The sequence below is a fragment of the Oncorhynchus gorbuscha genome, linkage group LG02, assembly GCF_021184085.1.
Source record: "Oncorhynchus gorbuscha isolate QuinsamMale2020 ecotype Even-year linkage group LG02, OgorEven_v1.0, whole genome shotgun sequence".
NCBI classification, from domain to species: Eukaryota; Metazoa; Chordata; class Actinopteri; order Salmoniformes; family Salmonidae; genus Oncorhynchus; species Oncorhynchus gorbuscha.
In genome coordinates this window covers 5,955,243-5,982,490 of record NC_060174.1, presented here as the reverse complement: position 1 = coordinate 5,982,490, position 27,248 = coordinate 5,955,243, and the positions used below count along the sequence as shown (strand labels likewise).

At 44.9% G+C, this 27,248-nt stretch overlaps 1 protein-coding gene across 1 annotated transcript in view; it reads right to left on the bottom strand.

Moving 5' to 3' along the window:
• Positions 1 to 2,702: 2,702 nt before the first annotated feature.
• LOC123991077 overlaps positions 2,703 to 27,248 on the bottom strand; it is a 46,770-nt gene continuing 22,224 nt past the window's right edge. The window contains exons 2-6 of the mRNA XM_046292257.1: positions 4,803 to 4,907; positions 4,068 to 4,666; positions 3,585 to 3,807; positions 3,331 to 3,512; positions 2,703 to 3,138 (exon numbers count right to left, since the gene is read on the bottom strand). Of these exons, the coding sequence (XP_046148213.1) occupies positions 2,862 to 3,138; positions 3,331 to 3,512; positions 3,585 to 3,770 (645 nt within the window). The 5' untranslated portion in view covers positions 3,771 to 3,807; positions 4,068 to 4,666; positions 4,803 to 4,907 and the 3' untranslated portion in view covers positions 2,703 to 2,861. The remainder of the gene's footprint in view (positions 3,139 to 3,330; positions 3,513 to 3,584; positions 3,808 to 4,067; positions 4,667 to 4,802; positions 4,908 to 27,248) is intronic.

Genomic DNA, 27,248 nt, shown 5'->3' with positions numbered 1-27,248 from the left:
TTTATATATACCGTGTCTGGTGTTACGACTAGAGATGGAAGACTGAAGACTTGTCGTTACTTAAGATGTGCGAAGTCCCACCAAACATCGGATTGGTTTCACACGTCAACGGGTGCTAATTTATGTTAACCGCCCAGAGCCACAGTTAAATTACAATCAATAAAGCAGTCCCGAGGGTTGAGATATTGACCTGTCCTGGAAATCAATCCCCCACCCCCCCCCGTGCTTAACAAATCAGAATCTTGGCACTGTCTCCCATGAATGGCGGAAATGTCTACCCTCTACATTTCAAGGCCTTTCAAAGCAAGCCACATTCTAAGGTCAGATATCCGAAATCCTTTTTCTCACATCTCCACTTTTCCCAGTAGTGTCATGATTGGAGTAAATGGTAGAGAACGTGTGCTATTTGTTATCCAGGGGAAGCCACGGTTTCGGCTCGTCATTTTTTTCCAGAAACAAACTCATTCCATCCCGGAGAAATAGTATTCCACCCAACTGAAAGACAAACCCGTCCCCAGACAGATGAGACATGCCACCCAACTGAAAGACAAACCCGTCCACACACAGATGAGACATGCCACCCAACTGAAAGGCAAACCTGTCCACACACAGATGAGACATGCCACCCAACTGAAAGACAAACCCGTCCCCAGACAGATGAGACATGCCACCCAACTGAAAGACAAACCCTTCAACATCCAGACAGACGAGACATGCCAAAAGTCTCTCTTCATTCCCTCCACGCACACATGTACACACACACACACACACACACACACACACACACACACACACACACACACACACACACACACACACACACACACACACACACACACACACACACACACACACACACACACACACACACACACACACACACACACACACACGCGCGCGCACAAACACACACGTGACACACTCTCTCCCTATCTATTTCACTCTCTCTCTCTCTCTCTCTCTTTCTATAACACACACACACACACACAGCACACACTTATTCCCAGGGTGCATCTGCTGTGCGTTAGACACATATATCAACACATGGTCTCTTACCGTCACTGCCGAGGCCTCCAGACAGTTTTGGAACATAAGGGACACGGCGGCCAAATAAATGCTGATAAATGTGTCTGTTTAGGACCCTAACTAGACAGTTATGACTGTTGTCATGGGCTGTTGCTCTCAACAGACTCGGGGGAAATGACACTCCTCTTCACAATGAATGGCCACAAAACACGTCCTCCAACACGTCCCCCAAACAATTGTTAAACACTGTTTATTGCCAACTTTTTAAATAACCTATTCTCTGTTTCTATTGGGGTGCAGGACAGGTGGTCTTAGCAGTAGGAATAACTCCAGGAATAACATTAGGAAAAACACTAGGAATATCACTATGAATAGCACTAGGAATAGCACTAGGAATATCACTAGGAGTAGCACTAGGAATAGCACTAGGAATAGCACTAGGAATAGCACTAGGAATAGCATTCAGACATGAAACACTGGCAGGCACTTACCACACACACACACACACACACACACACACACACACACACACACACACACACACACACACACACACACACACACACACACACACACACACACACACACACACACACACACACACACACACACACACACACACACACACACGCACACACACACACACACACACACCACATACTCAAACACAGACAGGTCTGTGACCACATGACCACATGTCCACATGACCACATGACCACATGTCCACATGACCACATGACCACATGTGACTCGGCAAATATTGTAACACACCTATCTAACCCTAACCCAAAATAACTCTATCTAACTCTATGTAACCATATCTAACACTAAATAACTCTATCTAACTCTATGTAACCCTATCTAACCCTAAACCAAAATAACTCTATCTAACTCTATGTAACCATATCTAACACTAAATAACTCTATCTAACTCTATGTAACCATATCTAACACTAAATAACTCTATCTAACTCTATGTAACCATATCTAACCCTAAATAACTCTATCTAACTCTATGTAACCCTATCTAACCCTAACCCAAAATAACTCTATCTAACTCTATGTAACCCTATCTAACCCTAAACCAAAATAACTCTATCTAACTCTATGTAACCCTATCTAACCCTAAACCAAAATAACTCTATCTAACTCTATGTAACCCTATATAATCCTAACCTTAACTCAAAATAACCCTATCTAACTCTAAGCATAACACTATCTAACCCAATGTAACCATAACTCTAACTCAATGTAACCCTATCAAACTTTATGTAACTCTAAACCTATATAACCCTATCAAACCTTATGTAACTCCATCTAAACATATTTTACCCTATCAATCCCTATGTTACCATGACTATATCTAACTCAATGTAACCCTATCTAACCCTATGTAACCCTAATCCTATCTAACCCTATGTAACCATGACTATATCTAACTCAATGTAACCCTATCTAACGCTATTTAACCCTACCTCGTGCAGGTGTTTGCACACATGCATATACACACACTCTCATTCAAATAAACACACATATACATTTAATAGTGCCAGACATGCACATTGTACAGTTGGCATTGCTGTTATTTTTAATTTTTTGCATTGTTGTTTTCTGTCTTTTCCTTTCTTCTCTTTAGTTCATTCTCTTGGTTGTTGGTACATTGGGGGGTTCTTGGGGTTGGGGAATGGAATTAGTTGTATTTTTTATTAAAAAAAATATTCCTGGGGGGTGGAGTGTGGGAGGGGTCTCGAATGGTGGAGGGACAGCTTTTGGGGAACTGTGTGGGGGATCTTGGAGGGTTCATGTTCACGTTTTGTGGCCTGGTGGTCGATCGGTCAACATGCCCTTGAGCAGGGCATTGACCCTGGAAGCTTCTGTGTGTCTCTCTCAATGGGAATCTGTTGGATGACTGGTACGATGTAGTTATTGAGCGGCTTCACTGTAGGTATATTATGTTTCGAATTTTCAATAAACAAATAAAAAAATAAATTCCCACAATGTCGGAATTCCAGGAGGATTCTGAAAGGCATAGGCGGGAGATGCAGAAAGGTGTAGGGATGCAGAAGGGTGTCGTGATGGACGGCTTCAGACAGGGGACCAGGAACCACCGGCCTTGAGGAGGGAAACATGAAAGAAGGTGAGATCCGGTAATTAGTGGAAAACTGTAGGTTACCTCGTTGACCCTCCGGAGGACCTTGAACGGCCCCACAAACCGGGACCTCAACTTCTTACAGGACAGGCGGAGTGGGAGGTTCCTGGTTGAAAGCCAGATTAAATCACCATTATTGAACACGGGAGCCTTACTGCTGTGGCGATCCGTCTGCTCCTTCTGACAGCGGATGGTGCACTGGAGCCTCACGTGTGCGTTGTTCCAAACCTTTTCTTCGCTCCTGAACCACTTGTCCACTGCAGGGGCTTCGGTCTGGCTTGGGGTCTACGGCGCCAGGGCTGGCAGATAACCCAAAGCACACTGGAAGGGAGTCAGCCTGGTGGAGGAGTGACACAGTTAATTCTTAGCATACTCTGCCAAGGGAAGGAATTGGGCCCACTCCGCCTACCGGTCCTGGCAGAGACTCAGGAAACTCCCCAGCTCCTGGGCCATCCTCTCCACCTGCCTGTAAGACTGAGGCCAGTACCCCGGAAGTGAGGTTGACTGTGTACCCCCAGCTTCTCCATGAAGGCTTTCCATACTCGTGACGTGAATTGGGGACTATGGTCGGAGACGATGTATTCCGGAAGGCCATAGTGCCGGGAGTCCTGCTGGAACAGTGCCTCAGCGACCTGGAGAGAGGCAGGGAGACCAAACTGAGGGATAAAACAGCATGATTTAGAGAATCTGTCCACAACCGCCATTATGGTGGTGAAAGGATATCAGTGACAAAATCAATGGAAAGATGACACCAGGGACGCTGAGGCACAGGAAAAGGAAGGAGATTCCCTTTGGGCACGTATGGAACAGGAGTTGACGTGGCGAGTGACTTCCCATGCCGAACTTGGCTACCAGTACTTTTTGGAGATAGTTTGAATAGTGCCGGTGATACCTGGATGTTCAGCGACAATAGCTGTCTACGCTCAGGTCCGGAGCCGGTTCCCTCTTCAGGGCCTGGCGATTATCCACATCTACGTCCCAGACCACGGAGGCTATAACTCTCCCGAATCGAGTAACCTCTCCCGAATCGTATAGAGACGTGACAGGGCATTGGCTTGGTGTTCTTTGAACATGGGCGATACGTCAGAGTGAAGTCAAATCAAGTTAAAAAAAAAGTCATTTTCCTGTCCATATGTACGCCAGGTTCCGATTGTCAGTGAGGATGATGAATGGGTCCTTGGCGCCCTACATCCAGTGTCTCCACGCCTCTAATGCAAACTTCACCGCCAGAGCTCCCGATTGCTGACGTCATAGTTCCTCTCTGTGTGAGACAGTTTTTTTTTTGTAATTTACAAAGGGACAATATTTCTATTCATAACCTTGTCGTTGGGATAGGACAGCCCCCACGGTCACTTCTGAAGTATTCACATCCACCACAAAGGGCAGCGTAGGTTCTGAGTTTTTGGACAACGGGGTGGAGGTGAAACATCCCTTCAGTTGGTGGAAGGCTTTGTCGTTTGCAGGACTCCAGCCCAATTTACGGGGACCACCCTTGAGGAAAGAGGGTAGAGGAGAGGTGATAAAGCTAAAGTCTTGATGAAACAGTGATAAACGTTTGCAAAACCCCCAAAAAACACAGTAACTATTTTATGGTGGTTGGGACTGGCCATGACCTGACAGCATCTACCTTCCATCTTCACTCCTTGCGGGCTGATCTGGTATCCAATGCAATGCAATTCCTATGGCTTCCACTAGATGGCAACAGTCTTTGTTCAAGGTTTCAGGCTTGTTCCTTCCAAAACAAGGAAGAATTATGAGTTTTAGTACGGGGACTCAGAGTTGGACATCGGTCTGTGCGTGCGCGATGAAGAGGACGCGCACCTGCTAATATCAATATTTTCTTAATGAGCATACTTCTTTCCATATGAAATATTATAGTTTAATTACATTTTAGGGAACCTGAGGATTAAATAGAAACACATTTCTTTTTCTTGTTTGAACTAAGTTTAGCTTTTTGGATTCCTTATCTGCATGTTGAACGAGTGGATTACTGAAATCGATGCCGCCAACTAAACATACTTTTTGGGATATAAAGAAGGATTTTATCTAACGAAATTACACTACATGTTGTAGCTTGAACCCTTTGGACTGCAAATCAGGGGAAGATTTTCAAAAATGAAGTTCATATTTAATCGCCATTTGTCCACTGGCGGGACACCTAGCACTAAGAAATGTTTAACGAATGCCTGAAACACTGACGGAGCATTGGCTAATCCATAAGGCATCACCAAGGAACACGTAGTGACCAGACATCGTGCTGAAAGCTGATTTCCATTCATCCCCCACCAGATGCGGATGAGATTGTAGGCTCTCCGTAGGACCAATTTGGTAAAGAATCGGGCGACATGTTCGATCGCTGCCCGCCACCAACGGGAGAGGGATTTATTCTTTCATTATGTTACTTAAATTGGTGCAAAGGTGCGTCAATAGCCTCTTAAGTATTTTAATAAAACAATGTCAGATCTTCAACGTTATATCCACTATCAGAAAAATAAAAAATTATAGGCTGGGCAGCACCTCCTACTGGATAGTTGATCTATCTACAGCACCTCCTACTGGAGAGTTGATCTATCTACAGCACCTCCTACTGGAGAGTTGATCTATCTACAGCACCTCCTACTGGATAGTTGCTCTATCTACAGCACCTCCTACTGGATAGTTGCTCTATCTACAGCACCTCCTACTGGATAGTTGATCTCTCTACAGCACCTCCTACTGGATAGTTGATCTATCTACAGCACTTCCTACTGGATAGTTGCTCTATCTACAGCACCTCCTACTGGATAGTTGATCTATCTACAGCACCTCCTACTGGAGAGTTGATCTATCTACAGCTATCCGCTTGATCTTCCATCTAGGGTATTAACCAAGCCCAGCTTAGCTTTGATATTTGTCACTGACTACTACCAATGTGCTGTCATGAGAATGATTATTGAGAGGCACACTGGACTCTAACCACACAGTCCCACTGGACTCTAACCACACAGGCACACTGGACTCTAACCACACAGGCACACTGGACTCTAACCACACAGGCACACTGGACTCTAACCACACAGTCCCACTGGACTCTAACCACACAGTCCCACTGGACTCTAACCACACAGTCCCACTGGACTCTAACCACACAGGCACACTGGACTCTAACCACACAGGCACACTGGACTCTAACCACACAGGCACACTGGACTCTAACCACACAGGCACACTGGACTCTAACCACACAGGCACACTGGACTCTAACCACACAGTCCCACTGGACTCTAACCACACAGGCACACTGGACTCTAACCACACAGGCACACTGGACTCTAACCACACAGGCACACTGGACTCTAACCACACAGGCACACTGGACTCTAACCACACAGTCCCACTGGACTCTAACCACACAGGCACACTGGACTCTAACCACACAGTCCCACTGGACTCTAACCACACAGTCCCACTGGACTCTAACCACACAGTCACACTGGACTCTAACCACACAGGCACACTGGACTCTAACCACACAGTCCCACTGGACTCTAACCACACAGTCCCACTGGACTCTAACCACACAGGCACACTGGACTCTAACCACACAGTCCCACTGGACTCTAACCACACAGTCCCACTGGACTCTAACCACACAGTCACACTGGACTCTAACCACACAGGCCCACTGGACTCTAACCACACAGGCACACTGGACTCTAACCACACAGGCACACTGGACTCTAACCACACAGGCACACTGGACTCTAACCACACAGGCACACTGGACTCTAACCACACAGTCCCACTGGACTCTAACCACACAGGCACACTGGACTCTAACCACACAGTCCCACTGGACTCTAACCACACAGGCACACTGGACTCTAACCACACAGTCCCACTGGACTCTAACCACACAGTCCCACTGGACTCTAACCACACAGTCACACTGGACTCTAACCACACAGTCACACTGGACTCTAACCACACAGGCACACTGGACTCTAACCACACAGTCCCACTGGACTCTAACCACACAGTCACACTGGACTCTAACCACACAGTCCCACTGGACTCTAACCACACAGTTCCACTGGACTCTAACCACACAGTCCCACTGGACTCTAACCACACAGGCACACTGGACTCTAACCACACAGGCACACTGGACTCTAACCACACAGGCACACTGGACTCTAACCACACAGTCACACTGGACTCTAACCACACAGGCACACTGGACTCTAACCACACAGGCACACTGGACTCTAACCACACAGGCACACTGGACTCTAACCACACAGGCACACTGGACTCTAACCACACAGGCACACTGGACTCTAACCACACAGTCACACTGGACTCTAACCACACAGGCACACTGGACTCTAACCACACAGTCACACTGGACTCTAACCACACAGGCACACTGGACTCTAACCACACAGGCACACTGGACTCTAACCACACAGGCACACTGGACTCTAACCACACAGGCACACTGGACTCTAACCACACAGGCACACTGGACTCTAACCACACAGGCACACTGGACTCTAACCACACAGTCCCACTGGACTCTAACCACACAGTCACACTGGACTCTAACCACACAGGCACACTGGACTCTAACCACACAGGCCACTGGACTCTAACCACACAGGCACACTGGACTCTAACCACACAGGCACACTGGACTCTAACCACACAGGCACACTGGACTCTAACCACACAGGCACACTGGACTCTAACCACACAGGCACACTGGACTCTAACCACACAGTCACACTGGACTCTAACCACACAGTCCCACTGGACTCTAACCACACAGTCCCACTGGACTCTAACCACACAGGCACACTGGACTCTAACCACACAGGCACACTGGACTCTAACCACACAGGCACACTGGACTCTAACCACACAGGCACACTGGACTCTAACCACACAGGCACACTGGACTCTAACCACACAGTCCCACTGGACTCTAACCACACAGTCCCACTGGACTCTAACCACACAGTCACACTGGACTCTAACCACACAGGCACACTGGACTCTAACCACACAGGACTCTAACCACACAGTCCCACTGGACTCTAACCACACAGTCCCACTGGACTCTAACCACACAGGGACTCTAACCACTGGACTCTAACCACACAGGCACACTGGACTCTAACCACACAGTCACACTGGACTCTAACCACACAGTCCCACTGGACTCTAACCACACAGTCACACTGGACTCTAACCACACAGTCACACTGGACTCTAACCACACAGGCACACTGGACTCTAACCACACAGGCACACTGGACTCTAACCACACAGGCACACTGGACTCTAACCACACAGGCACACTGGACTCTAACCACACAGGCACACTGGACTCTAACCACACAGGCACACTGGACTCTAACCACACAGGCACACTGGACTCTAACCACACAGGCACACTGGACTCTAACCACACAGGCACACTGGACTCTAACCACACAGGCACACTGGACTCTAACCACACAGTCACACTGGACTCTAACCACACAGTCACACTGGACTCTAACCACACAGGCACACTGGACTCTAACCACACAGGCACACTGGACTCTAACCACACAGGCACACTGGACTCTAACCACACAGGCACACTGGACTCTAACCACACAGGCACACTGGACTCTAACCACACAGGCACACTGGACTCTAACCACACAGGCACACTGGACTCTAACCACACAGGCACACTGGACTCTAACCACACAGGCACACTGGACTCTAACCACACAGGCACACTGGACTCTAACCACACAGGCACACTGGACTCTAACCACACAGGCACACTGGACTCTAACCACACAGGCACACTGGACTCTAACCACACAGGCACACTGGACTCTAACCACACAGGCACACTGGACTCTAACCACACAGGCACACTGGACTCTAACCACACAGGCACACTGGACTCTAACCACACAGGCACACTGGACTCTAACCACACAGGCAAACTGGACTCTAACCACACAGTCCCACTGGACTCTAACCACACAGTCCCACTGGACTCTAACCACACAGGCACACTGGACTCTAACCACACAGGCACACTGGACTCTAACCACACAGGCACACTGGACTCTAACCACACAGGCACACTGGACTCTAACCACACAGGCCCACTGGACTCTAACCACACAGGCCCACTGGACTCTAACCACACAGGCCACTGGACTCTAACCACACAGGCACACTGGACTCTAACCACACAGGCACACTGGACTCTAACCACACAGTCCCACTGGACTCTAACCACACAGTCACACTGGACTCTAACCACACAGGCACACTGGACTCTAACCACACAGGCACACTGGACTCTAACCACACAGTCACACTGGACTCTAACCACACAGGCACACTGGACTCTAACCACACAGGCACACTGGACTCTAACCACACAGTCAAACTGGACTCTAACCACACAGTCCCACTGGACTCTAACCACACAGTCCCACTGGACTCTAACCACACAGGCACACTGGACTCTAACCACACAGGCACACTGGACTCTAACCACACAGGCACACTGGACTCTAACCACACAGGCACACTGGACTCTAACCACACAGTCACACTGGACTCTAACCACACAGTCACACTGGACTCTAACCACACAGGCACACTGGACTGTAACCACACAGGCACACTGGACTCTAACCACACAGGCACACTGGACTCTAACCACACAGGCACACTGGACTCTAACCACACAGGCACACTGGACTCTAACCACACAGTCCCACTGGACTCTAACCACACAGTCCCACTGGACTCTAACCACACAGGCACACTGGACTCTAACCACACAGGCACACTGGACTGGACTAACCACACAGGCACACTGGACTCTAACCACACAGGCACACTGGACTCTAACCACACAGGCACACTGGACTCTAACCACACAGGCACACTGGACTCTAACCACACAGGCACACTGGACTCTAACCACACAGTCACACTGGACTCTAACCACACAGTCACACGTTCTACACTGACACACCAACGCACACGGACACGGGCACACACACACACACACACACACACACACACACACACACACACACACACACACACACACACACACACACACACACACACACACACACACACACACACACACACACACACACACACACACACACACACACACACGGACACACACACACGGACACACACACGCACACACAGACACATATTCACATTCCTTCACACTCTTCACATACGCTGCTGCTACTCTCTGTTTATCTCTGAACAGTCACTTTACCCCTACCTACATGTACGTATTATGGCAATTACCTCGAATAACCTGTACCCCCGCACATAGACTCGGTACCCATACCCCTTGTATATAGCCTTGCTATGGTTATTTCATTATGTTGCTATTTTTCCTTAGATTTATTTAGCATATTTGTCTTCCTTACTTGATAAAAACTCTTCATTGTTGGTTAAGTGTTCATAAGTAAGCATTCTTTTGTTTTTTAACTAGGCAAGTCAGTTAATAAATAATTCTTATTTACAATGACGGCCAAACCCGGACGACGCTGGGCCAATTGTGTTCCGCTCTATGGGACTCCCGATCACAGCCGGATGTGATACAGCCTGGATTCAAACCAGGTACTGTAGCGACACCTCAGTGCCTCAGACCGCTGCGCCACTTGGGAACCCTTAGTGGTGTTTTATTTGGCACATGTGACAAATATATATATATGTTTTGCATTGATTTGATTCAATTGTATTCTATTTCTTTGAAGTCATTCCCCAAGTAGCATTTGCAAAGTCATCAACAGCTAATGTTTCAATTCAACTCAGGGTTCAACTACAAATAGATCATCTATACAGGCCTTGGGTTTTCTAAACACTAATATCCTCCTGAGACAAACAAAACGTTACCAAGTAATTTAAAATATATATATGTTTTATTGTCAGTGCTAAATTATCCTCTGTAGTGGTCTTCAGATGTAAATGTGAAAACAAATCACTTTACAGTCAATGGGTACAGTAGGTGGAAAAACAAATGTTGATATTTGGTTGTGTTGACAATACTACTTTTACAATACAGTCGATAAGACTATTAATGTCGTCGGCTAGTTAACAAATGATTTGTTGGATTCATGTCTGCAATTTAATAACCAAATATAAATATTAATAAATAGAAGTTACAGAAAATGATGAAAACAGCGGCTCAGATAAAACTATCCAAGTATTCGATACATCTCCTTTAAATGTTGATATTCGATTGTGTTCTCAACCAAAAAATTACCTACATTTCCATCTTGAAATGATGTGGTGTGCCCAGTGGGAGGGTTTTCATTAGCTGTTGGAAAAATCACATTTTATTCCATTAAGGCCCATTTCATTTCTGAAATGTTTGACTGCAGATAGATTTGCATCGAATGACTGCCAGGGAGAAAACCAGAGAAAGAAGGAGGATGAAATGTGTTTTTCTCTGTCTTTGTTGTAGTTGTTTCTAGTACTTTGTTCTTCTGACAGGCTGATGGAGATGAGTGCAGATACAGCCCATCCCATTGCTGTCTCAGATGGAATCCCTAGTCGGGTTGATTCCCAGTTAGCTTCTTGTTTGATTCTCCCCACAACCTGGTAGAGGAAAAGATTCCCATCTGAATTGGAGTATGCATCTTATCATTATGAACACATTACCGCAGTTATATCTTCCAGAAAACAACAAGAATTGGGCTAAGAACAGTTGTCTCAATGGGATTGTCTTTAACCCATTTTATTTGATAAGTTGTTCTTTGGTATGGTTGCAGTGGTCAGCTTCCTATTACATCATCCAATCTTCTCTTTTACTTTCCGGAGCGGTTTCGTCTTTAATAGACGCCACTTTGATCTCTCTGGTTCTTAATTGCCACTTAAGTAGTGTGACCAGTAGACCCTGATGCTGGTGGAAATAAGAAAGGAAGGCTTAGTTTGGTCTATAAAAAAAAGTCTATGCTCCGCTGCCCCACTCAGAGAGCCAGTGCCCCCCCTCTGAGGCCTGCTCAGGCAGCAGAGCCTGGGGGCCTGGTTGAAACAGTCCCCACAAGACAGGCACTCATGCTGGGGCAGGGGAAGGGTGCCGGGCCCTTAATTAACAGTGAGTGGGTTGGTTAGCTCGGGCTTGGCGTGGCTTCCCAGACCAGAAAACTTTTCTCCCTTTAGTGTTCTGCTCGAAAGGGGTCTCAGCAGGGAGGACAAATCTCTAAATTCTCAGCTCCACTGCCAAATACACAGACACTAGCTAATAAAAACGTCTAGCGAAAAAATATACATATACACAAGAGCTCCCAGACGCTCCCAGAGGCTCCCAGAGGCTCCCAGAGGGTCACACACATTGTTTGATGAGGCTTGAGAGACTTTGACTGTTGGTTGCGGAGCATTATTTAATTATTGCTGTCATTCAGTTGATGTAGAGAACAATGGTCTTATTATCCCATCACACTGTCCTCACAGCCGTACAAAACTCCGTCCTCACAGCCGTACAAAACACTGTTCTCACAACCGTACAAAACACTGTCCTCACAGCCGTACAAAACACTGTCCTCACAGCCGTACAAAACACTGTCCTCACAGCCGAACAAAACACTCTGTTCTCACAGCCGTACAAAACTCGGTCCTCACAGCCGTACCTAAACTCTGTTCTCACAGCCGTACATAACTCGGTCGTCACAGCCGTACCTAAACTCTGTCCTCACAGCCGAACAAAACACTGTCCTCACAGCCATACAAAACACTGTCCTCACAGCCGTACAAAACTCGGTCCTCACAGCCGTACCTAAACTCTGTTCTCACAGCCGTACAAAACATTGTCCTCACAGCCGTACAAAACACTGTCCTCACAGCTATACAAAACACTGTCCTCACAGCCGTACAAAACACTGTCCTCACAGCCGTACAACACTCTGTTCTCACAGCCGTACAAAACTCGGTCCTCACAGCCGTACCTAAACTCTGTTCTCACAGCCGTACAAAACACTGTCCTCACAGCCATACAAAACACTGTCCTCATAGCCATACCAAACTCGGTCCTCACAGCCGTACCTAAACTCTGTTCTCACAGCCGTACAAAACACTGTCCTCACAGCCGTACAAAACACTGTCCTCACAGCCGTACAAAACACTGTCCTCACAGCCATACAAAACACTGTCCTCATAGCCATACCAAACTCGGTCCTCACAGCCGTACCTAAACTCTGTTCTCACAGCCGTACAAAACACTGTCCTCACAGCCGTACAAAACACTGTCCTCACAGCCGTACAAAACACTGTCCTCACAGCCGTACAAAACACTGTCCTCACAGCCGTAGAAAACACTGTCCTCACAGCCATACAAAACACTGTCCTCATAGCCATACCAAACTCGGTCCTCACAGCCGTACCTAAACTCTGTTCTCACAGCCGTACAAAACACTGTCCTCACAGCCATACAAAACACTGTCCTCATAGCCGTACCAAACTCGGTCCTTACAGCCGTACCTAAACTCTGTTCTCACAGCCGTACAAAACACTGTACTCACAGCCGTACAAAACACTGTCCTCACAGCCATACAAAACTCGGTCCTCACAGCCGTACCTAAACTCTGTTCTCACAGCCGTACCTAAACTCTGTTCTCACAGCCGTACAAAACACTGTTCTCACAGCCGTACAAAACACTGTCCTCACAGCCATACAAAACACTGTCCTCATAGCCGTACCAAACTCGGTCCTTACAGCCGTACCTAAACTCTGTTCTCACAGCCGTACAAAACACTGTTCTCACAGCCGTACAAAACACTGTCCTCACAACCGTACAAAACACTGTCCTCACAGCCGTACAAAACACTGTCCTCACAGCCGTAGAAAATACTGTCCTCACAGCCGTAGAAAACACTGTCCTCACAGCCGTAGAAAACACTGTCCTCACAGCCGTAGAAAACACTGTCCTCACAGCCGTAGAAAACACTGTCCTCACAGCCGTAGAAAACACTGTCCTCACAGCCGTAGAAAACACTGTCCTCACAGCCGTACAAAACACTGTCCTCACAGCCGTACAAAACACTGTCCTCACAGCCGTACAAAACACTGTCCTCACAGCCCTACAAAATACTGTCCTCACAGCCGTACAAAACACTGTCCTCACAGCCGTACAAAACACTGTCCTCACAGCCATACAAAACACTGTCCTCACAGCCGTACAAAACTCGGTCCTCACAGCCGTACCTAAACTCTGTTCTCACAGCCGTACAAAACACTGTTCTCACAGCCGTACAAAACACTGTCAACACAGCCATACAAAACACTGTCCTCACAGCCGTACAAAACTCGGTCCTCACAGCCGTATCTAAACTCTGTTCTCACAGCCGTACAAAACATTGTCCTCACAGCCGTACAAAACACTGTCCTCACAGCCATACAAAACACTGTCTTCACAACCGTACAAAACACTGTCCTCACAGCCGTACAAAACACTGTCCTCACAGCCGTACAAAACACTGTCCTCACAGCCGTACAAAACACTGTCCTCACAGCCATACAAAACTCGGTCCTCACAGCCGTACAAAACACTGTACTCACAGCCGTACAAAACACTGTCCTCACAGCGGTACAAAACACTGTCCTCACAGCCATACAAAACTCGGTCCTCACAGCCGTACCTAAACTCTGTTCTCACAGCCGTACAAAACACTGTTCTCACAGCCGTACAAAACACTGTCCTCACAGCCGTATAAAACACTGTCCTCACAGCCATACAAAACACTGTCCTCACAGCCGTACAAAACACTTTCCTCCCACCGTACAAAACACTGTCCTCACAGCCGTACAAAACTCGGTCCTCACAGCCGTACAAAACACTGTACTCACAGCCGTACAAAACACTGTCCTCACAGCCATACAAAACACTGTCCTCACAGCCATACAAAACTCGGTCCTCACAGCCGTACCTAAACTCGGTCCTCACAGCCGTACCTAAACTCTGTTCTCACAGCCGAACAAAACACTCTGTTCTCACAGCCGTACAAAACTCGGTCCTTACAGCCGTACCTAAACTCTGTTCTCACAGCCGTACAAAACACTGTTCTCACAGCCGTACAAAACACTGTCAACACAGCCATACAAAACACTGTCCTCACAGCCGTACAAAACTCGGTCCTCACAGCCGTATCTAAACTCTGTTCTCACAGCCGTACAAAACATTGTCCTCACAGCCGTACAAAACACTGTCCTCACAGCCATACAAAACACTGTCTTCACAACCGTACAAAACACTGTCCTCACAGCAGTACAAAACACTGTCCTCACAGCCGTACAAAACACTGTCCTCACAGCCATACAAAACACTGTCCTCACAGCCATACAAAACTCGGTCCTCACAGCCGTACAAAACACTGTACTCACAGCCGTACAAAACACTGTACTCACAGCGGTACAAAACACTGTCCTCACAGCCATACAAAACTCGGTCCTCACAGCCGTACCTAAACTCTGTTCTCACAGCCGTACAAAACACTGTTCTCACAGCCGTACAAAACACTGTCCTCACAGCCGTATAAAACACTGTCCTCACAGCCATACAAAACACTGTCCTCACAGCCGTACAACACTCTGTTCTCACAGCCGTACAAAACTCGGTCCTCACAGCCGTACCTAAACTCTGTTCTCACAGCCGTACAAAACACTGTTCTCACAGCCGTACAAAACACTGTCCTCACAGCCGTACAAAACACTGTCCTCACAGCCATACAAAACACTGTCCTCACAGCCGTACAAAACTCGGTCCTTACAGCCGTACAAAACACTGTACTCACAGCGGTACAAAACACTGTCCTCACAGCCATACAAAACTCGGTCCTCACAGCCATACCTAAACTCTGTTCTCATAGCCGTACAAAACACTGTTCTCACAGCCGTACAAAACACTGTCCTCACAGCCGTATAAAACACTGTCCTCACAGCCATACAAAACACTGTCCGCACAGCCGTACAACACTCTGTTCTCACAGCCGTACAAAACTCGGTCCTCACAGCCGTACAAAACACTGTCCTCACAGCCGTACAAAACACTGTCCTCACAGCCGTACAAAACACTGTCCTCACAGCCGTACAAAACACTGTCCTCACAGCCATACAAAATACTGTCCTCACAGCCGTACAAAACACTGTCCTCACAGCCGTACAAAACACTGTCCTCAAAGCCATACAAAACACTGTCCTCACAGCCGTACAACACTCTGTTCTCACAGCCGTACAAAACTCGGTCCTCACAGCCGTACCTAAACTCTGTTCTCACAGCCATACAAAACACTGTTCTCACAGCCGTACAAAACACTGTCCTCACAACCATACAAAACACTGTCCTCACAGCCGTACAAAACTCGGTCCTCACAGCCGTATCTAAACTCTGTTCTCACAGCCGTACAAAACATTGTCCTCACAGCCGTACAAAACACTGTCCTCACAGCCATACAAAACACTGTCTTCACAACCGTACAAAACACTGTCCTCACAGCCGTACAAAACACTGTCCTCAAAGCCGTACAAAACTCGGTCCTCAAAGCCGTACCTAAACTCTGTTCTCACAGCCGTACAAAACACTGTTCTCACAGCCGTACAAAACACTGTCCTCACAGCCGTACAAAACACTGTCCTCACAGCCATACAAAACACTGTCCTCACAGCCGTACAAAACTCGGTCCTCACAGCTGTACAAAACACTGTACTCACAGCGGTACAAAACACTGTCCTCACAGCCATACAAAACACTGTCCTCACAGCCGTACAAAACTCGGTCCTCAAAGCCGTACCTAAACTCTGTTCTCACAGCCGTACAAAACACTGTTCTCACAGCCGTACAAAACACTGTCCTCACAGCCGTACAAAACACTGTCCTCACAGCCATACAAAACACTGTCCTCACAGCCGTACAAAACTCGGTCCTCACAGCCGTACAAAACACTGTACTCACAGCGGTACAAAACACTGTCCTCACAGCCATACAAAACTCGGTCCTCACAGCCGTACCTAAACTCTGTTCTCATAGCCGTACAAAACACTGTCCTCACAGCCGTACAAAACACTGTCCTCACAGCCATACAAAATACTGTCCTCACAGCCGTACAAAACACTGTCCTCACAGCCGTACAAAACACTGTCCTCACAGCCATACAAAACACTGTCCTCACAGCCGTACAACACTCTGTTCTCACAGCCGTACAAAACTCGGTCCTCACAGCCGTACCTAAACTCTGTTCTCACAGCCGTACAAAACACTGTTCTCACAGCCGTACAAAACACTGTCCTCACAACCATACAAAACACTGTCCTCACAGCCGTACAAAACTCGGTCCTCACAGCCGTATCTAAACTCTGTTCTCACAGCCGTACAAAACATTGTCCTCACAGCCGTACAAAACACTGTCCTCACAGCCATACAAAACACTGTCTTCACAACCGTACAAAACACTGTCCTCACAGCCATACAAAACACTGTCCTCACAGCCGTACAAAACTCGGTCCTCAAAGCCGTACCTAAACTCTGTTCTCACAGCCGTACAAAACACTGTTCTCACAGCCGTACAAAACACTGTCCTCACAGCCGTACAAAACACTGTCCTCACAGCCATACAAAACACTGTCCTCACAGCCGTACAAAACTCGGTCCTCACAGCCGTACAAAACACTGTACTCACAGCGGTACAAAACACTGTCCTCACAGCCATACAAAACTCGGTCCTCACAGCCGTACCTAAACTCTGTTCTCATAGCCGTACAAAACACTGTTCTCACAGCCGTACAAAACACTGTCCTCACAGCCGTATAAAACACTGTCCTCACAGCCATACAAAACACTGTCCTCACAGCCGTACAACACTCTGTTCTCACAGCCGTGGTCCTCACAGCCAAACTCTGTTCTCACAGCCGTAAAAACACTGTTCTCACAGCCGTACAAAACACTGTCCTCACAGCCGTACAAAACACTGTCCTCACAGCCGTACAAAACACTGTCCTCACAGCCATACAAAACACTGTCCTCACAGCCGTACAAAACTCGGTCCTCACAGCCGTACAAAACACTGTACTCACAGCGGTACAAAACACTGTCCTCACAGCCATACAAAACTCGGTCCTCACAGCCATACCTAAACTCTGTTCTCATAGCCGTACAAAACACTGTTCTCACAGCCGTACAAAACACTGTCCTCACAGCCGTATAAAACACTGTCCTCACAGCCATACAAAACATTGTCCTCACAGCCGTACAACACTCTGTTCTCACAGCCGTACAAAACTCGGTCCTCACAGCCATACCTAAACTCTGTTCTCACAGCCGTACAAAACACTGTTCTCACAGCCGTACAAAACACTGTTCTCACAGCCGTACAAAACACTGTCCTCACAGCCATACAAAACACTGTCCTCATAGCCGTACAAAACTCGGTCCTCACAGCCGTACCTAAACTCTGTTCTCACAGCCGTACAAAACACTGTCCTCACAGCCGTAGAATAGGAAAGTTTGTGAAATTGTATTGAAGTGTTTACATTTAGTTATTCATTAATTAATTATTATAATTATTATAATATAATATTAATATGATATTAATTGTTATTAATTTTGTTTTGATACGTCATGAAATGGCCATAACATGATGGTATCTTGTTTTTCATTTTGCCAATTTATTGGATATAATTTATTCCCCCACCCAAAATGTGGGACCTTGTAATCCTAATTGTGATAGCTATTGACATAAAGCAAGAACAAGCAGGATTCATTGTTTTTCACCAAACCATAAAACCGTAGGAAAGCACCACTGTGCTCAATCCGTGCAAAATGATTTGCTATATACAATTCCACATAACAAGAGGATACAGTTGATAGATTTTGTACACATACTTACATTTCTTTACTTTTAACACAACAAAGTTTTGAACTACAAACTCGTATAAGAGTCGTGATTGAGTTTCCTTTTAGTAACTTGTCAAACACCCACGATCATGACTAATCGTCCTTTAAGAGATACATATTATATCTCCTGGAGGAGTTTGTTTTTCTATTTTATCTTTCTCTTTTTTCGAGAAAGGGAGAACAGATCTCCAATTTGCCCAGTCATGACGGAGGTCAAACTGCAAGGTTGTCAGAGAATGTGTGGAGCCACTCTGGGAAAGAGATGACGGCATTAAGCGATGCATAACCGCCTACCCGGCATGCCTTGCTTAAATGAGACTGGGAAAGTAAGAGGTCAGCGCCGCAGCACCGAGAGACGGCCCTAATGCAGGATAACGAGAGAATATCTTCACCCCCACATCTTCTTTAGTAACAAACACAGCTGGTATGATGGCTTCTCTGCCTGTTGTTTGGCTGGTCATTCAATGAAGCTTGTTACAGCCCTGTCTGTTGTTTGACTGGTCATTCAATGAAGCTTGTTACAGCCCTGTCTGTTGGATAGAGAAGCATGTTGCAAGCTACTGACTGTCGTTGTGGAGAGATCATGCCATTATAGTGGAAAATAATGTATTCTGATCCAAAACTGAAATAGAACAAGAAGGACAGGTAAAGGAAATACAGTTGAGAGGTATTTCAAGCCGAGAAGCTCTGAGCACTTGAAATCTCACTTGCGTGTTCTGTATCTGTAGGTTTTGGACTGCTGTGAAGTGGACTGCTGTGAAGTGGACTGCTGTGAAGTGGACTGCTGTGAAGTGAAATTAACTGCTCTGAAGTGGACTGCTGTGAAGTGGACTAATATAATAATAATAATATATGCCATTTAGCAGACGCTTTTATCCAAAGCGACTTACAGTCATGTGTGCATACATTCTACGTATGGGTGGTCCCGGGGATCGAACCCACTACCCTGGACTGCTGTGTAGTGAAATGAACTGGTGTGAAGTGGACTGCTGTGAAGTGCTTATGTAACACAGGTCAACTAATGTTGCATGCTTATCGTTACTAGTGAGATTCCAGTTAACAATCATATTATACTATATTGCTATTGATATGTTTAAGTTGACAGCTATTACGAAACAGCTGTCAGAAGCTGCATGACGAGCAGTTTATTTTGAGCCAATCAAAACTCAATATTCTCTTAGACCCTCTCCTAACCTCACGTTATACACCAGTCGGCACCAACGTGCTGAAAAAGCGCTAGAAAGGAACGTGAAGAGCTATCGCCATTCCATAGAAGAAAAACAACGTTTCAAATCATTGAGAAGTTTTATATAACTGAACTAAAAAGAAAGCACTGGATATTAACACTCACTTTTATCTATAGCAACGTGCTGGGAAGGGATTGAGGGAAAGATTGACGTCAGGATTTGGGGAGGTTTTTTTTGTATGGAGAACGAGCTGCTAGCCATTGTTATTAGCTAGTATCATAATCCATTTTGGTATTACATGCATGTTTTAGATTACTTTATTCAAAATGGTGTGTAGCTGTAACAAAAGAGCTTTCCATTTTCCCAGGCTAGTTTAGTGTTTAGTTTATGGTATAAATATGATAAATACAGAAAAAATGAAGAGACAAAATTACACGTTTCTCTGGTTTTACTATTTTTAGGTACAGTTGAAGTTGGAATTTTACATACACTTATGTTGGAATCAAACACGCCACAAATTTCTTGTTAACAAACTATAGTTTTGGCAAGTCGGTTAAGGACGTCTACTTTGTGCATGACACAAGTCATTTTTGCAACTATTGTTTACAGACAGATTATTTCATTTACAATTCACTTTATCACAAATCCAGTGGGTCAGAAGTTCACATACACTAAGTTGACTGTGCCTTTAACTTCTTATGGCTGGGGTAGCTTGGATGAATAAGTTGCCCAAACTAAATGGCCTGCTCCTCAGTCTCAGTTGCTAATATATGCATATTATCATTAGTATTGGACCGAAAACACTCTAAAGTTTCCAAAACTGTCAAAATATTGCCTGTGAGTATAAACAGAACTGATATTGCAGGCGAAAGTCTGAGAAAAATCTAACCAGGAAGTGGCTTCTATTTTGAAAACTCCATGTTCCATAGCCTGTCTTTGTTCTATTTAAAGGGATATCAAACAGATTCCTTTTCCTTTCGCTTCCTCAAGGGGTCAACAGTCTTTAGACATAGTTTCAGGGTTTTATTTTGAAAAATGAGAGAGAACGATAACATCATGTCATTGTATGTCCGGGTGCCAGCAGCGTTTTGTATGCGTAACAGAGTTTGGGCTGCCATTGCCTTTCCCTCTCCTACTGATAAAGACAGTTGCGGTTGATATATTATCGATTATATATTTTAAAAACAACCTGAGGATTGATTATAAAAAACGTTTGACATGTTTCTGTGGACATTAAGGAAACGATTTGGAATTTCTCCACGTTGTTGTGATCGCTCTTTCCTGTGGATTTCTGAACATAACGCGCCAAACACACGGAGGTATTTTGGATATAAAAATAATATTTTTGGAACAAAAGGAACATTTATTGTGTAACTGGGAGTCTCGTGAGTAAAAACATCTGAAGATCATCAAAGGTAAACAATTAATTTGATTGCTTTTCTGATTTTCGTGACCAAGCAACTTAATGCTAAGTGTACATAATATTTTGTCGAGCGATCGATAAACTTACACAAACGCTTGGATTGCTTTCGCTGTAAAGCATATATTCAAAATCTGACACGACAGGTGGATTAACAAAAGGCTAAACTGTGTTTTCCTATATAGCCCTTGTGATTTCATGAATATAAATATTTTTAGTAATATTGTTTAAATGTGGCGCTATGCTATTCAAAGGTTGTTGATGACAATTATCCCTTTAACGGGATTGCAGCCCCAACAAGTTTTAAACAGCTTGAAAAATTCCAGGAAATTATGTCAAGGTTTTAGAAGCTTCTGATAGGCTAATTGACATCATTTGAGTCAATTGGAGGAGTACCTGTGGATGTATTTCAAGGCCTACCTTCAAACTCAGTGCCTCTTTGCTTGACGTCATGGGAAAATCTAAATAAATCACCCAAGACCTAAGAAAAAAAATGGTAGACCACAAGTCTGGTTCATCCTTGGGAGCAATTTCCAAATGCCTGAAGGTACCACGTTCATCTGTACAAACAATAGGACTTAGGTATAAACACCATGGGACCACGCAGCTGTCATTACCGCTCAGGAAGGAGACACGTTCTGTCTCTCAGAGGTGAACGTACATTGGTGTGAATAGTGCAAATCAGTCCCAGAACAACAGCGAAGGACCTTGTGAAGATGCTGGAGGAAACAGGTACAAAAGTATATATATCCACAGTAAAAGTAGTCCTATTTCGACATAACCTGAAAGGCCGCTCAGCAAGGAAGGGACTGGTGCACTTCACAAAATAGATGGCTTCATGAGGTAGGAAAATGATGTGGATAGATGTATTGAAGCAACATCTCAAGACATCAGTCACAAGTTAAAGCTTGGTTACAAATGGGTCTTCCATGTGGACAATGACCCCAAGCATACTTCCAAAATTGTGGTAAAATGGCTTAAGGACAACAAAGTCAAGGTATTGGAGTCCCTGACCTCAATCTCATGTGTGAAAAAGCACGTGGAGCAAGGAGACCTACAAACCTGACTCAGTTACACCAGCGCTGTCAGGAGGAATTGGCCAAAATTCACCCAACTTATTGTGGAAGGCTACCCGAAACGTTTGACCCAAGTTTAACAATTTGAAGGCAACGCTACCAGATACTAATTGAGTGTATGTAATCTTCTGACCCACTGTGAATGTAATGAAAGAAATCAAATCTGAAATAAATAATTCTCTCAACTATTATTCCGACATTTCACATTATTCAAATAAAGTGGTGATCCTAACTGACCTAAGACAGTTATTTTTTACAAGGATTAAACGTCAGGAATGGTAAAACCTCGAGTTTAAATGTATTTGGTTGAGGTTTATGGAAACTTCCAACTTCAACTGTATGTGTTTGGGTAAAATGAACATTTTTGTTTTATTCTATAAACTACTGACAACATTTCTCCCATATTCCAAATAAAAATATTGTCATTTAGAGCATTTATCTGCAGAAAATTACAACTGGTCAAAAATAACATAAAATATGCAGTGTTGTCAAACCTCTAATAATTTTTAAACAACACAATACTATTAATTTAATTTAGGAAGAGTTCAGAAACCAAATTTGGTGGAATAACCCTGATTTTCAATCCCAGCTTTCATGCGTCTTGTCCTGCTCTCCACCAGTCTTTCACATCGATGTTGGGTGACTTTATGCCACCCCTGGCGCAAGAATTCAAGCTGCTCGGCTTGAATTGTGACCATCCACCTTGATCACATTCCAGAGGTTTTCAAATGGGGTTCAGGTCTGGAGATTGGGCTGGCCATGACAGGGTCTTGATCTGGTGGTCCTCCATCCACACCTTGACTGACCTGGCTGTGTGGCATGGAGCATTGTCCTGCTGGAAAAACCAATCCTCAGAGTTGGGGAACATTGTCAGAGCAGAAGGAAGCAAGTTTTTTTCCAGGACATCCTTGTACGTGGCTTCATCCATGCGTCCTTCACAAAGACAAAATCTGCCCGACTCCAGCCTTGCTGAAGCACCGATCCGGGATGATCACAAGACATCAAACAAAGCAGCTTGAATTCTCAGTCAAGGTGTGTATGGAGGACCACCAGATCAAGACCCTGTCATGGCCAGCCCAATCTCCAGACCTGAACCCCATTTGAAAACCTCAGGGTTATTCCACCAAATATTGGTTTCTGAACTCTTCCTAAGTTAAAACGTTAGTATTGTGTTGTTTAAAAATGAATATGAACTTATTCTCTTTCCATTATTCAAGGTCTGACAACACTGCATCTTTTATGTTATTTTTGACCAGTTGTCATTTTCTACAAATAAATGCTCTAAATGACCATATTTTTATTTGGAATTTGGGACAAATATTGTCAGTAGTTTATAGAATAAATCAAAAATGTTGATTTTACCCAAACACATACCTATAAACAGTACATCCAGAGAAACTGAACATTTTGCGGAGGTCTATTAATTTTTTCCAGAGCTGTATATTGTGTGATCCTGTTTGTAAAACAGGTTTTTGAGTTCAGTCACACCAAGGGTGGCGAGCCGCCGGAACCCAGGACACCCATAAGACGATTTGCACGCAAAGATGAATTTTCCTTGGAGGACACTGACTTTGCACTGCCGTACTACCGTGTGGTAGGATTCTTTGTTGCAAGATATCATTGCATCACACATTTCAATGTGACTGTCATAAGAACACACCACATTTGAAGCACCACAGTGTTAATTGATAGGCACTCACATTGGATCTATATTTATTTATCTCACAGCGGTTTATAAGTCAGTATTTGTGAATTGGTTTTGTGTTTTTCTGTGGATGTTTATTGTATTTCTATTGAATTTTGAACATTTAAACATTTAAATCTGAGAGACCCTCAGATTAAAATACATTAGTCTTCACCCTATTAAACTATAGGGGGGGGGGGGGGGGGTTATGGCCGATATCTAAGTAGATTGTGCTGTAGATGTATTCATGTACTCTACACATTTCACACATCAATATTTATTCAAGGTGATCATTTTTTTGTAAGAATTTGTGTTTACCAAATACAAGCCGGGATCCTTTGTCCTAAATTATTCAGTTGAGCGGATTTAATTTCTCCCTATTGGTCCAGTAGCGAACCAAACTGATCCAATAGAGTTTAAGCTTCAGCGTACTGTAGTCCATAGTGTTAAGCAATTGTTACACTTAATTTATATTTGTTGCGTCATTCCCACCCAGTACAGCACATACTGCAGGTTCACCCGGTACGTCTCATACTGCAGGATCACACTGTACGTCTCATACTGCAGGATCACACTGTACAGCTCATACTGCAGGTTCACCCGGTACGTCTCATACTGCAGGATCACACTGTACAGCTCATACTGCAGGATCACCCTGTACGTCCCATACTGCAGGTTCACCCGGTACGTCTCATACTGCAGGATCACCCTGTACGGCTCATACTGCAGGATCACCCTGTACGGCTCATACTGTAGGTTCACCCAGTACGGCCCATACTGCAGGATCACCCTGTAAGTCCCATACTGCAGGATCACCCTGTACGCCCCATACTGCAGGATCACCCTGTACGTCCCATACTGCAGGATCACCCTGTACGTCCCATACTGCAGGATCACCCTGTACGTCCCATACTGCAGGATCACCCTGTACGTCCCATACTGCAGGATCACCCTGTACGTCTCATACTGCAGGTTCAACCGGTACGTCTCATACTGCAGGTTCACCCGGTACGGCTCATACTGTAGGTTCACCTTTTACGGCACCTCCTTCACCCTGTACAGCATGTTCACCCAGGCCCCCCGTGTCTGGTTTGGAGCGTGAAGTCACAAGCTCTGCTTGGCGGCTACTGCATGCCAACCTAGCGGTGCCAAACTCCCTGGTCTAGCCTAGAAAAACTCTTTAAATTACCATCGCCCAACTGCCAATATTTTGGGGGTGTGGTAATTTTTGGCTCTAAAAGATTGATCGCCCACATTGAATTATTTTACAGGTCTAACTACTACATATTTAATTAAATAGTGTTCCATTCTGACTACAACATATTTAATTAAATAGTGTTCCATTCTGACTACAACCTATTTATTAATTAAATAGTGTTCCATTCTGACTACAACATATTTATTAATTAAATAGTGTTCCATTCTGACTACAACATATTTATTAATTAAATAGTGTTCCATTCTGACTACAACCTATTTATTAATTAAATAGTGTTCCATTCTGACTACAACATATTTAATTAAATAGTGTTCCATTCTGACTACAACATATTTAATTAAATAGTGTTCCATTCTGACAACTACATATTTAATTAAATAGTGTTCCATTCTGACTACAACCTATTTATTAATTAAATAGTGTTCCATTCTGACTACAACCTATTTATTAATTAAATAGTGTTCCATTCTGACTACAACATATTTATTAATTAAATAGGGATCCATTCTGACTACAACCTATTTATTAATTAAATAGTGTTCCATTCTGACTACAACCTATTTATTAATTAAATAGTGTTCCATTCTGACTACAACATATTTATTAATTAAATAGTGTTCCATTCTGACTACAACATATTTAATTAAATAGTGTTCCATTCTGACTACAACATATTTAATTAAATAGTGTTCCATTCTGACTACAACATATTTAATTAAATAATGTTCCATTCTGACTACAACATTTTTAATAAATAGTGTTCCATTCTGACTGCTACATATTTAATTAAATAGTGACCCATTCTGACTACTACATTTGTCGTCACATAGGACCAAGTGCTGACACAGACCAATCACGAGCCGGCAGACTACGAGGAGGCTCCGGTTGACTCTCTCAGACAGGATGAAAACGACTACATTGACCATGATCCTTTGCATCTTTTTGGTGCCATTCAGCCCCATTTAGCAATATGACACGCTTCAAATTCAAATAGCTCTGGCTTCATGCACGATTGGGAGCTTTGCACATAATGTAGTTTCACCCTGTATGGCTCTCACTGCATAGATAAAAACTATTGAGCATTGGCCAGGGAATGAAGAATCAAAGTCAAAAGCATAAGAGTTCAATTGTGTGTCAATCAACCAACGTTATGCCTTAATGGATGGAAAGTTGTCCAGCTGCCACTCCTTCATGGTACAGTCCTCCGATTCTGTAAGCCTCTGGAAGAGTTTGAGCCTGAGAAAAGCCCTTAATAACTGTTTACGAGCAGCTGAGTCACCTTAATGAATGTTCATGGTTAGGGACAGCCTGACGACGGGAAAATCTATTACCAGCACTTTGTTTTGAACCATACTCTACTTCTGTCTGGGCCTGCTCCCTGCTCCCTGGTCTCTGCTCTCTGCTCTAGTCTCTCTACTTCTGTCTGGGCCTGCTCCCTGCTCCCTGCTCCCTGCTCTCTGCTCTAGTCTCTCTACTTCTGTCTGGGCCTGCTCCCTGCTCCCTGGTATCTGCTCTAGTCTCTCTACTTCTGTCTGGGCCTGCTCCCTGCTCCCTGCTCCCTGGTCTC